At 46.5% G+C, this 13,929-nt stretch overlaps 1 protein-coding gene across 1 annotated transcript in view; it reads left to right on the forward strand.

Moving 5' to 3' along the window:
• Positions 1–13,929, forward strand: part of RHOJ (ras homolog family member J) — an 85,879-nt gene that overhangs the window by 56,637 nt on the left and 15,313 nt on the right. The window contains exon 2 of the mRNA XM_030319259.2: positions 4,141–4,199. Within this exon, the coding sequence (XP_030175119.1) occupies positions 4,141–4,199 (59 nt within the window). The remainder of the gene's footprint in view (positions 1–4,140; positions 4,200–13,929) is intronic.

A 13,929-nucleotide genomic window follows, 5' to 3' on the forward strand; every position in this document is an offset into this window, starting at 1 on the left:
CCCCTGACTTAGACTTTATTAGCACCTCTTCCAGCTCACAAAATTAACCACTCCGATCTGCACAGAGGAACACAAGGAAGCAAAGAGTTTAATGGATTTGGAGAAGACGGCCTTCATTTCACATACTTAACAGGTCACTGACAACTTTTCACACTCTACTGAGAGAACCATCTGAGCCCTTAGCAGGTCCTTTGACCCATTCTCTTGAAAGCCTCTCTAAGCTCAGGAAACAACTCTAATAGCTCCAAGAATAGAAGGTGGTCTGGGATTTTAGCCTGACGTTGTCTGCCAGGCAGATTTGCTGGCTGCAGGCGCTTCCCAGCATTAGTGTCTTGCCAGAGAGCTTCTAGCCGCGCGCGGCTCTGCACATTTTGAAGGACTTTCTTTTGCCTGAGTCACCTCTGGTGCTCCATTCCTATACCGTGTGTTAAGCATCTGTTGCATATACCAGCAACTGTGCTGTGTGTTCTGCAGGATGTGAAGCATGGAGAGTCTGTCCTCAAGGGTCTTCTGATCCAGTGGGAGATACAAGACACAGATCTAAACAGCTATCGTCTGGGGTAGAAAGTGACCAGTAATTCACAAATATCATGAAATTTTGTGCTAGTTAATATGCACTGCGTATACAGTGGAGAGCAGCGCAGACTGGCTCCTGTCGTTACTTAAGGTTCAGGAAAGATCTGTCAAGGAGGGAAGGTAACAATTGTGGAGCACTCACTATGGGCCAGCCTGTGTACCAGGCATTTTCTCATTTAATTTGCTCTCTTTGGGAAGTGATGTTATTCCCATTTTTAACAAATGAGAAAGGAGAGGCTCAGGGATGTTAGGTGGCTTTCCGAAGGTCACTCGGATAGTGAATGGCAGAGACAGGTGTCGAACACAGAACCATCTGACTTAAAAGATCCTGCTCTTTCAACCTCACTACATTTACTATTAGCATTTTGGGGCATGTCTTCCTTCTGTGCTGTTGTGACTGATTTGTTTCCAAATCAGGGAACTTTGTAGGATACAGGATAGCAAGCAATAAGGCATCCACTACTATGTTGAGATACGGACTCACAAAGCCATTTGCAATCTCCGCAAGGCGTGATTAATGCTCGGATCTGTCCCTCGGTCTTCCCTAGAATCATCTGCGTGATCCACTCATCTTCCTTCCAATAGAATAGGAGAATAGGAGGGCAGAAAAGAGAGAATAACAGCGCCTTCCGGGGGCTCTGCCCCTTTCTTTAGGATTCTTTCTACCAGGGCTGACCAAACACACAGACTAGACAGTCCCTACACAGCAAAGCTGAAAGCCAACACGGCTTCCGCCCAAAAAATGCCACCCTCTCTCCTCCCACCACTTTGCCTTAACACAAGGAAATTATTTCAGTTCCTTCTCTTTCATTTTCTCTGGAGAAAAGAACTCTGGATTTCATAGCTTAACAAAGCCTTCAGCAAAAGTGTCTAAATTAGTGAGTCAGGACAGCCCTCCATGCTCACCTATGGGGCCCCATCTCCCCCAGTGCACCCTGGGTAGCAGGTGAACCACCCCTTGCCCCTCCCCAGTGCACCCTGGGCAACTCTTGGCCATTCGTGGGACTCAGCTTAGACATGTCCTCCAGAAAGCCTTCTCTGATGAAGCTCCAGCAGAGAGGGTGCGTGGGGGTGTGTGCACGCACACATCACACACACATGCACACACATGCAGTAGGGCCCCCTGCATGTTCCCACACGCCACCAGCACTCACACACATGCACACATGCATAGTGATACAGAAATACCCCCGCTGTGTGCTCCCACACCCTTCCATGCTACGACATAGCATTTACTACATTGCGCGGTGCCCAGGCTTTGCCACTAAACCCCTCCTCCCCAGGCCCCATGACAAGAGGAACTGTATCTGGTCTTTCCACACCCAACACTGAGCATGGTCTAGGAACCCGATCAACCCTTGAGTGAGAGAAGGACAGACAGAAGGGAAAACTACGCCCAGACTCTCATTCCACAGTCCAAACTCACTGGGCTGGCACTCACACAGGCCTGGTACAAGTCCCTGCAGTCAAAGGTACCCAGAGAGAGAAGGGTGGGGCCTGAGGGAAAGCAGCCTGGAGGGAAACCCCAACAGCGCCCCCATGACAAAGGTCAGTGCCATTGTTTGGGAATATATGCAGGGCCCAAAGGGGCCATGAGGATAACTAGGCATCTGGGCCTCACTCCACAGATGGCTCTGGGCGTGGAGGTCGTGGGAGGCTCCGAGAGGGTCTCCAGAACAGCTGGCCCTGACCTGCATGTACTGGGCTCACCAGAGGCAGGAAATTCCATGTTGTAATGGCTGGATTTGTTCCATTCATTCCTGATCCATGACTAGGTAGTGACTTGGTCATTAAAGAAACCATGTAGGCAGATTTCAGGAACATCTGACTGGGCTCCACGCATGCAGGAAGAGGAAAATATAACAGAACAAAGCTCTGGAAATATGAAAGGAAATAAAAATGTTTGAATGCCCCCTCTTCTGTCAGCATCGGCACCAGGGATGCATGGAACGGGGTTCACTGCTTAAAAACACAATTTGAAAGCTCGTCGCAGTGGCTACAGCCATGTTATCAGGCTGAACCCATGTTGATCTGGGTAGATAAGAAAAATCGTTCCTGGGGTCTAGGGAGGCAGTGCTTTTAAACAAGTGCTTTTCAAAGAATGAGCCATTGAGAAGTACTTAGCATACATGTAGTCCGGGAACCTGAAAACAAATAAAAGTAACAGCATAACAGAATCAGCAACTCTGAGCAGACTGGAGAATCTGGCCAGCCTCTATAGGAGATACAGTGATAAAGGTTGCTATGCAGTCTGTCTGTCTTTCCTATACAGCTAAGGGTAGAAGGAGCCAAAAATCATCTTTCCCTGCATTTGCACATTTTTTGATCAAGTAGGGGGAAAAAAATCACATTCTCCCACATACTTTACTTTCTTTTTCTAAAAAGAGATTAAATGGGGGGGGGGGGCGGGGGGCGGGGCTGGAATTTAAATTGGCTCTTTTCATTCATCATGAGAATTGTATTACTTTTGCATTGCATGTGTTCAATCTGAGTTGAGTTTCAAGATGAGACTTTATTTCATTTCCAGACATGTACAGAGTAGTGGGTGTCCCTATATCACTTCTCACTTTTGGCCACAATTGCTTGGCAAGGCAGTGAACCTGCTGGGTAAATCAAACTGCCCACTTTTCCCTCTATATGCACCCTTTAGGTATGTGAAAGCGAACCCGTGCAACATCTCCTCTGGCAACTGAGGTTCAAAATCGTAATAAATCAGTTGGGCTAACGCACTGGACTATTCAATTTAAAAACAAAACAAACCAGGGGCGCCTGGGTGGCTCAGTGGGTTAAGCGTCCGACTTCAGCTCAGGTCACGATCTCGCGGTCCGTGAGTTCGAGCCCCGCGTCAGGCTCTGGGCTGATGGCTCAGAGCCTGGAGCCTGCTTCTGATTCTGTGTCTCCCTCTCTCTCTGCCCCCCCCCCCATTCATGCTCTGTCTCTCTCTGTCCCCAAAATAAATAAACATTAAAAAAAATTTTTTTTAAATAAAAACAAAACAAACCAGAAAAACCTTTTTAAAATGAAGGTGAAGCCCTTCTCGTTTCATTATTAGCTTTGCCTTATAGACTCTAAACTATGTCAGTGGGCTACTATTCTGTGCTTTTGTGGCTTAATCAATATTTCAGGGACAGACAGAAGCAGAGAGAGTTCAAACAGAGAAGTTGCTTACACGATTCTGTATCCTGAAAGGTGGCTCCAACAAAAAAAAAAAAAAAAAAAAAAAGGAAAAAATACCCTAACCCAGAAAGGGTCCAGCATCCTTTTGCTTCAGGATCTTGATATTCCAGGGCCTGATGGGGATCAATGAGTAGCCTACAGAGTGTCCTAGTGGCACAAGTGATATTCATCTCAGTTGAGAAATTTGGACTTGGATGAGCTCATCTGCTCTCACTGCAGGCCAAGGTTGCCTTTCACTTGCAAATCATGCTGTCGGCTTGGTTTAGAATATACATGGGTGAGGCATATGCTTATCCTTGCCTCCCAGGAAGATGTTGGCATGGAGACATGTGAAGCCTCCTGATGGAAGCTCGCATTTATGGACTCTCCTCTTCTCTTCTCCCCTAGTGACTGTGACAGTGGGAGGCAAGCAACATTTGCTCGGACTGTATGACACGGCAGGACAGGTACGTTTTTGCTGTTTTCATTCATCAAGGGTTTGGGAGTGGGGAGAATGATCCATTTGGCTAGGCACAGGGGGACTAGCAGTACAGATATTACATTTTCTGATCATTCGGGGCAAATTTATGGTCTAAGTGAAACTAAAGGCACATTCTTCATATCGTAAAAACATTTATAATCACAAAAAAACTAACTCAAAGAAACGTTACTCGAGGTGTTGATAGGCAAGTAACAATTCATTGATGGACGGTTATCAGTAACCAAAATAACACATTTGCCAAGAGTCTCAATTTCTTCCTGCCCATACCGATGCCAGATTCAGGATTAATGAGTCGATTTTATACATATTAGTTTCACTCATTATTTTTTTTTTTTATGCTATACTCTTTGCCTAGCCGTTATTTGAATTGCCTAACGAGCTGTGGAAAGGCCCAAAAAGAGATGGGGGGTGGGTGGGTTGGGGGCGGGAAGCACAGGAGAGGGATTAAGTGCTGGAAAGAAGAAAAACCAGGATCCTGAATGGTTTCCAGAAGTGAGGGTCAACCCCTGCACAACTGGAGGTTGACTCTAAATTCTCTGAGATTCTTGAAATATTCTCACTCTGTCAGAGATGCCTTCAGGTTGGAGAATGTAACCAACCAATTATGTAAGGCCATAGACTAGAAAGAACCCTCAACACTGATTCAGTCAGCACATGCCCTACTTAGATGAAAATGCCACCTTACCTTTCTTTCCTCACACCCCACACTCCACTCTGAAAGGCTTCTAACGTTATAAATTCATGGGTTGGAGGCAAAGTGGTTAAGCAATTGATGGCCGTGGCCCAATTTCTTTCATAGAGCTCTTGTTACCATTGGGTCATTTATTTAGGTCAAAATCAGCGGGTTGTTCAGTCTGTCCAAATTCATACATCTTAAGTCCTTTGGAGTGAACGTTGACCAGGCTCTTTCCCACTGCGAGTTTCCTGCTAATTGTTCTTTGTAGTTATGCATTTGTCTGGGCCTTTTTCCCACAATTATCTGGAGATATGTCTTTTTGCTCAACTTGAAAACTCTCCACTAGGAAAACTAAGAATAAATGGAATTCTCTTTGGGATTTCTGTGTGCATTTGCAAGGACCACGTATAAATGTCTGTGGGACACCAGAGGCTGATGCTGGGCAGGCCCGGGCAGTGGGGAACTGGAAAACCTTGCACCAGACTCAGGACTCCTAAGAGTGTCCAGTTTCCCTTTGTTTGCAGATGGCTGTTGTAGCCAGCTACTCTCAGGAATTGGGTGGGGAAAGAGACTTCTCACCTCAATATCAAGACACTCAACTAGGAAAGAATGCTCCAAATGCCCAAATGGGAAAATTGGTTTGGCTCCTCTAGTCAAAGTACAAGGGTCTCCGGGCACCTCCTGCTTAACTGTGCCTCCACCAGAGAGCCTCCTGGCAATAGAGGTACACTGCTGTTTGGACTGGATTTGCCTACTTTCGTTCAGTCATAGAGTCATTACGCTGTCCCCATTCATCAGAAACTCACAGCCTGATAGAGAGAGGAGTTTACACCCTTCACTCCCGTAGTCAGAGTTTATGAATATAATCTAGTTTGAAAAGTTCCGTGCGGCAAGGATTATTGCCTGACTCTGAAGCCTCTTGCCTTCTGAAAAGCTCCCTGTGTCCCCACACTCCCCTCTTCTATAGCAACCCCTGACAATTGTTAGCTTCTGTGCATTCACTGTCCCCGGAGCAACCTCCCCAGGCCTCTGTTTAATTTCAAATCCAATAAAACTGTTTAAAAGCGCCTATAGAGTTTAATTATTCTTTCCCACTGCTGTCCTTTTTAGAAAAAAATTTTAAATAACACGAGTATAGGAGTTGAAGCTCTAAGGCAGTATAGAAATATCTTTAAACTCCAAATTGAAGGAAGTAGAATGATCCAAACCTCCGACAGAGGTGAAGTGATGGGCACTGATAAAATATCACAAGTGGGTTGTAGATACTTCTTCAACTTAACTTTGACTCTAATGCTTTCCATCAGTTCCTTTGAAAGCTCAAAGGTGGACAAGGTTCACAGAGGAGCGTGCAGCATGGGGAAAAGGAGTCAGGACACATCTTAAAGTTCCTTCTAGGCCTAAAATTCCATGATTAGGACTTTTAATAGACGACTTCAAGAAGGCCTAAAAGATCTGGAGTAATTAAGCTAAATGATGGGAGGCTAGACTCAAGGGAAACCTCCCAACAGTAAAGCAGTGTTAAATATTGGAGTGTGTTACACTAAAGGGTGACGTGCAATTCATTTTGCAGGATAATGGTGGTTTTCAAACTTGAACAGACGTCAGAATCACCTGTGAACCCTGTTAAAACCCAGCCCCTGAGCCCCACTTTCAGAATTTCTGATTCTACGGGTCTGGAATGGGGCCCAAGAATTTGCACGTCTAACAGATTTCCTGGTGCTGCTGCTGCTGGTCGGAACACCGTATTGTCAGAATCACTGTTCTGGAACCTTGCCACTCAAAGTGCGGCCCACCCACCGGCAGCATCGGCATCACCAGGCAGCTTGTTAGAAATGCAGATTTTCAGGCCCCACCCCCCCCCAGCCTACTGAATCTGAAAATTCATCTTAAGAAGATCCCCACATGATCCGTATGCAATAAAAATTTGAGAAACACGACTCTGGAAGTCTTTGGTGGTCGAAGCATGGCTTCTCACCCTTCAGAGGCTGCAGCAGAAAACAACCCTAACCTGAGTGGATTCCCATGGTCCTACAACTCTGCCAATAAGGCTTTGTAACAGCTTTAACTTACAAGCATGATCCCCAAATTTCCATTCCCAGCCTCAGGCAGGATAATCCATCATCCTGAGTTATATTCTAGCAAAAGTCGCTGAGGTCACATGCTCAAGGAACATTTAACTAATTCAAACATACTCATATGGCCAGAGTTACTAAGAAGAAAGAGAGGTGATCTCACAACCAACTGATTCATTCCCGAACCGCACAAAAGGAAATAAGTCTCTGAAACCAACTATAGAGTTCTGTCTTGCTGTGAATCATTCAATTTTCCTACATGAGTAAACCAAGGAGTAGTGTCCCTCCTCTGTGCCTTGAGCTCACTGTGGGTCAGCGTTGATGAAAACAACCTCAAGAGGCACAGGTTCTGAACGGAAAAGTGATAGGAACTCAGTACTTCTGCCTTCAAAGTCAGCCCAAGACAAAAACGGTCACACCCGGCTCCGTCCACATTGCTATGTCCAGTCTGCCCCAGACACCACTGCAGCCCCACCAGGCCCTCCTCGGACGTGCTCCTGGCCCTTCACGAGCCTGCCAAGCATTCGCCACGGACGGTCTATAATGAAGCCACGTGCATACACGGCCAGCACATGGCGGCTGCTATTAAAATTAGCTCCCGCCCCAAATCCCTGAAGCAAACAAATATTGGGACTTCAAGTGGAATCCTTTGAAAACAAAGAGTTCCTCTATTAGGTGGAATCCCAAACGCGAAGTGAGGCAATGTGAGGGATTGTTCGCAGGCTGACTCTGCAGGTTACCCCCTAGCTGACGCTGGAGAGGCAAGAAGGCCAGGCCCATAAAGCCAAACCTATCTAGGTCTCGCCAGGTCGTGCTGCACGGCCCATCTTTGGCTCAGATCTTTGGCTCAGCTACAAAGAATCCAGAGCCAACTTTTCCATGACGTACTTGCAGGCCAGTCCGTTTCGAGTGCGTCATTAGAGACTAAGGGGACGACGAGGGTGCCGGGGTGGGGACGCTGCGGCAAAGCCTGGGCATTTGCCAGCTGAGGAACGCCAAACCGGTGTGTCCCGGGTCATGGCTCAGAGCCAGGCGTCTTCCCACCCTGCTGCCGGCCACATAGAGTGGAACCAGCCACCGCAGTGAGGCATCTTGCCTCCCGCTCTCGGTGGGCACACGAGCCATGTGGGTGAAGGTCTGCTCAGATTGTGGCCTCTCAGACCCAACTCCAGGATAGACATATCTCAAAGGCAGCACTTCCAGGGAGGAATGAGGATCTCCTGGTGTCGGGAGCCCCGTTTCTCAGCAGGGTGAACCCCCAGGTTCTCTGCACACAGGCTCCACACGATGCAGTGCTATTTGTCAGCAAGCACAGGATGACGCAGAGAAACCACAGCCCCAGTAGCTCAGCTGTCACCCGTGACCGTGGAAGTGTGGGAACAGAAAGGCCATCAGCCACACCCCTCCCTCAGCTGAGACTACACACTGCTTGTCTTCACCTGCCCAGATTTCTGAAGCCCCTCGGCCCCCAAGGGCTTAAAGAGGCAAGTGGCCAGGCAGGGAGGCAAGTACAGTTGGGGTCCATTAATGGCAACCCAGGGTCCCCTTGGAAGGACACGAGCCTTCCCTTTTGCTATCGGCTGACCCAATGGGGCCATCAAGAGCACAGAACCTGGCATCCTCCATGGATCCTCCATGGAAAGTTTGCCTAAAACAAACTCTAGGCTTTGCCTAAAGCCTCAACACAAATGTTTTTCCTCAATAAGCAACCCAACCTTCTTGCTCACGTGCATCTTAACGTGGTTTTAGAAGTGTGCAATTTGGAGGATGTGAAAGAAGTTTGCTCACATGACAAGTTATTGGTAAAAGTAGCCTTAGGACACAAACTTATTTCTTCTCAAATTATAAAAAAAATAGAGCCATAGAGACATCGATTCAGAGGTGCAATCGGAGTATGCAAGCACTTGGGTCTCTTTACTACTCAGTTTAGAAAAAGTTAATTTCAGGTTCAGCCCCAGGAGCCAATGAGTGTAGGGACACTACAGCTGTTGTTGACAAGACGGACTCTTGACCACCAAAGAACTTAATACATCCAAGACACTGCTGTAAGCGGTCTACACATACTAACACGTTTTATTCTCAAACAACCCTATGGGGCAAGCACCTCATTTTATAGGTGACCTCATTTTACAGGCGAAGAAACTGAGGCAGAGAGAACTTACCCAGCGTCACAGAGTAGTCACAGGCAGTACTGGGATTGGAACCCAAAGAATGCGTCCCCCTAGCCCATGCTCCTAAGTACTATGCTACACTCCCACCCTCCGGATGTTACCCACATTTCCCAAACCAAGCCTGACAGATAGGAGTGTACTTGATGGGAGAATCCGAAAATGAGACATGTGCTAAAATCTGGGATAAATGTCACTAAGCCCAGGAGGACTTTGAAGCCGAATTCTACATCCAATTTAATGTGGGTGTGGGCTGCGGTGGGGTTAGGGGAGACTCAGTGCAACTCTCCTGTCCCTCAACATGTGGTCCCTGGACCAGCAACATCAGCGTCACCTGGAAGCTCGTCAGAAATAAATCGGTGGCCTTCGCCCCAGACCTGCTGCTGCATGAGAAGCTGCACATTAACACGACTCGAGTGTGCCTAAGGTCTGAGGAGGACTGGTCAAATAATTTCACTTTGCTCCCCACCTGGGCCATCATGCCGTGGCTCTTCCAGACACATGTGGAGGGTGTTTGGCCATCTGATGAGGCTGTCCGTGAACTGTAGTTTCTTAATAGTTGCCCAATCCAAGAGCACCAGATCTGCCTTCAAACCAGTCTCCCGCCTTTGGGGTAAAGTTGGTGGAAAGTACTCAAGAGCCCACCTTGCCCCAAATCCTTCCCTATCCCCTGAGACCCCCAGCCAGCCAGCCAGCCTCCTTGCCCATTTTAGCCCTCCAGAGCCCCACTCAAGTCGCAAGTTTAGAGTAACACCTTGTCTCAAGAAGCCTTCAAGACTGGTCTTCCATTCTCAGCTTCAACATGAGAATGGGGGGCGTGAAATACCAGCTAGACCATCGATCCATTTCCCAGAGCCCCTTCCCATCATCCCAACATGTGGTCATCCAACCCAGGCTCAGAATGTGCCCTGTTGAGAAAAACTCATCAGCTGATACAAATTCAAATCCCCCAGCCTCCCAGCACCCAGCCCTCCATCTCACGAGGACACTTGCCTTTATTAATGCTGAACCCCTCAGCCACATTTCATCGCCACAGCCTGTGGCAAATGGGGGCCGACGGGAGTCCTGCCGATCCAGGTGTGAACCTCCTTCAAAGGTGTGTTTGCTCTGTAGCCCTGATTAAATCACTCAATCTGTCTAGAGTTTCACTTCTTAAACCACAAAATCAGCTGAGAGGGAAGGAATGATAAGCTGCAGTTCTGAAACTTGAGCTGCAAGAGCGTCACCCAGACAATTTGTTGCACCACATACGGTGCAGGCGATCCCCAGGGCCTTGGCTTCGGGAGGGCTGGGGAAGGCCTGAGAATGTGCATTGCTCACAAGCTCCCAGGCCAAGGCTGCTGGTCAGGGGCCACACTTTGGGAGCCACTGCACTGACTGATCTCTAAACCTCTTGCAGCCCTCATCTGTGTTTCTCCAATTCAATTAACTAAATACTCTCTGGTATTCTGTTATCACAGAGCTAACCAAGAGCAAGCGAAATGTCACCTCTCTCACTTCCAAATAAATTGAGTAGACATAGACTCTGAAGCAAACTCCAGGCTCTGAGCGGTCAGCGCAGAGCCTGATGTGGGGCTCGAACTCATGACCGGTGAGATCATGACCTGAGCCAAAGTCGATGCTCAACCAACTAAGCCACCCTGGCACCCCAGAGTTACACAGCTGGACTAAGCTTTCCACAGGAGAGATATCCAGAACACAGAGCAAGATAAAGCCCACTAAAGGCAAAGGTCAGAAGTCACTCAGCTGAGAGCCTTGGCTACCCTGCCAGGAGGGTAAATGATCAAAAACACACAAACTCCTCTCCCATGCCCACCCACAGTCCCACAGGCAAACCCTGGTCTTCCTAACTTTTCCAGAATGTAAGCAGAATTCCTTTGATGGCTTCTGGGTAAAAAATCAGATAAACATGATCCTTTCAGACCACCAGTTATTTGTTCCTACCTGATCCAGTAGTGACCCTTCTGAACACGCAATTTTGTCGGTTGGCATTGAGGGTTTAAATATGCAGTGTCTGCTGCCATCTGCTGGTAATTTCTAGCAAGTGCAGGCCATGAAATCCTATATCCGAAGGTCCAACATTTCTTAGATTCCTAGGTCAAGATATATATCCGTATTAAGATATCCAGATAACTGAATTTTCAAAAAAAAAAATGCTTAATCTGCTGCTTAAAATTCTGAGCTGAAACAAATAATGGGGTCACAATGAAGAGCTGGAGCTGGATTCGGGCTAAAGAGCCCATCCCAGTGTTTAATAGCTCTGAGACGTTCGTTCACTACTGAACTTCTCTGAACTTACGTTCCTCTTCTCTGAAATATGAATGTTGATGCTGCCATGTCTCCGGTGCTAGTGAGGATTCAAGACACATAAGTGCCTGAAACAATGCCTGGCCCTTCGTAATAAGCCCTTGATCCATCCTCAGTGACGAAGGTAAAGATAATGCAAATCATTTGTTCTCAACTCCATGCCAGTTCCAACCAATTATATCAGAATGCCCAGCTACCCAGGCCCACTCTCCACAAATAGTGATTTAATTGGTCCCGGAGTGTGGGGAGAGAGGCAGCAGGGTGTCAGGATGGTCTTAAGCTCCCCAGGTGATTCTAAAGAAAACCCTGCAATAAATGCCCCACAGAAAAGCCATGTGTTCGTTGGCAATTCACTGCGGAGAACCTGGTGTCATCCAATCAGTCAACAGCATTTATGGAATGTTCGCTGTGGACAGAGTAGAAGTAGGGCATGAGGAAAAAACAAAAACAAAAGCCAGGATGGTCCCTGCTCCATTTATCACAATCCAGATGGGAAGATGAAGTGGCAAAGGGCAGGTGGGGTATCATGAGCACTGTAGATTGTGGCCTGGGAAGGAGAGTTCTTAGCTTGTCAGCCTCACAGCTCCCCTCTAACAGAAAGCCCCAGAGAGAAAGGAAAGCAGTGCAGAGACCAGGGGCAAGAAGTTTTGGTTACAGGGCTCATTGGGTAAAGAGAAGGGGAGAGTGAAAAGAAATGAGCTGTCCACTTTCCCACTGCCCTTTCACCCCTGCCCCCCCCCCCATCACCACCACCACATAAACGCACACACACGCACGGGCACGATTCAGCTGCTATGCAGCCAGTAGGCCGGGCCCAGCTGTCCACTGTGACCAGTGTTTATTCAGCAATGCACCCAGCTCCTACTTATTTGCTTTAATAGAAAAGTGATAAATGAGCCATGATCCGTGATTTTTTTATATTCTTTTAGTTTATTTTCTAGGACTTGGATTTTTCGGCATCCTTGCCATCTTATGCTGCATTTTGTTTGGGTAACTAAAAATCTTTGCTTAGGAGCGGCGGGGTGGCTCAATCGGTTAAGCGTCCGACTTCGGTTCACATTAGGATCTCGAGGTTCATGAGTTCGAGCCCCACATCGGGCTCTGTGCTGACAGCTCAGAACCTGGAGCCTGTTTCAGATTCTGTGTCTCCCTCTCTCTCTCTGACCCTCCCCTGCTCACACTCTCTTTCTCACGCTCCCTCAAAAATGAATAAACATTATATATATATATGTATACACACATATAATCAAAGGATACAATATGAACTATGTAATCAATTTATCTTTTTTAAAATGAACACATGTCTGTTACATATGTAAATAAATATAAAATATTCAAAAGGATACGGTTAAACCATGGCTTCCTCTAGGAAGAGAGGAAAAACTATTAGAGATTACATATTTGAATTGCAACGAGCATATATGAGTCTAATAATGTTTTTTCATGTTAAGAAGAGGAGTCAGGACCCTAGTAAATGAATCGCTATGTTGCACATGCCTATGTGTATGTGGTAAGTGTGAACATACAGATTTGGTTGCCCTATGTATGTACGTAGTGTGCATATATATATGAACCATCCATGGTGTGTATGACAAGTATGTCATATTGTGGTGTGTGCAGATATGTATGTATACATAGTGTATACTTATGTAATATCAAGTATACACACACATAAAATTACTTTTGGCTTATGTGTTACTAAATTCTACGAAAATATAAACGTTATATTGAAATAGCGGATTTACCTCGGAACCTCCTAGAACATTTCACATACGGTGAAAGTTACTTGCTGACACTTTCCCAAAGGTGAGATGTTCCAATGTTTTACTTTGTCTTTATCTTCTTCTGCTCTGACAGCATATACATAAACAACCTACGTAAGCCAGAACTCTCCATCCAGAACATATTCTGGTTTGAAACCTGAGGAAAGAAGAATCAATCTGGTATTTTATTATTTAGGCCACGCTGTGGCCTCTAGGTAGACTTCACAGGAAACCCCGAATTCTGAACTCTCAACCCTCACCCAATATATTTCTACAAAAGTGTGCCGTCTGATTTGGCAGCAACTCTTTGCTTTACATTTACAGCTAGCTTATTCTAAATTAAATTTGCATGGAATTTTTAAAAATTGTGTAAGAAGAGAACTGCTGTGCCTTAGCTGATTGCGCACTAATTTAAATCCACATTCAATACAACACAACTCCATTCAATACAGCACAATGCAACGGGGAACTGTAATAATCCTTATTGAATTACATACATTAAATGGGTGAACTTTATAGTATGTAAATTATCTCACTAAAGCTCCTTAAAAAATTGCTTCCTAAGTTTTTCCTAAATGGAAGATATTTATGGGGCACCTGAGCGGCTCAGTCAGTTAAGCATCTAACTCTTGATTTGGCTCAGGTCATGATCTCACAGTTTGTGAGTTTGAACCCGTGTCAGGCTCTGTCGTGACAGCATGGAGCCTGC

This window comes from Lynx canadensis, chromosome B3 (genome assembly GCF_007474595.2).
Source record: "Lynx canadensis isolate LIC74 chromosome B3, mLynCan4.pri.v2, whole genome shotgun sequence".
Taxonomy (NCBI): Eukaryota; Metazoa; Chordata; class Mammalia; order Carnivora; family Felidae; genus Lynx; species Lynx canadensis.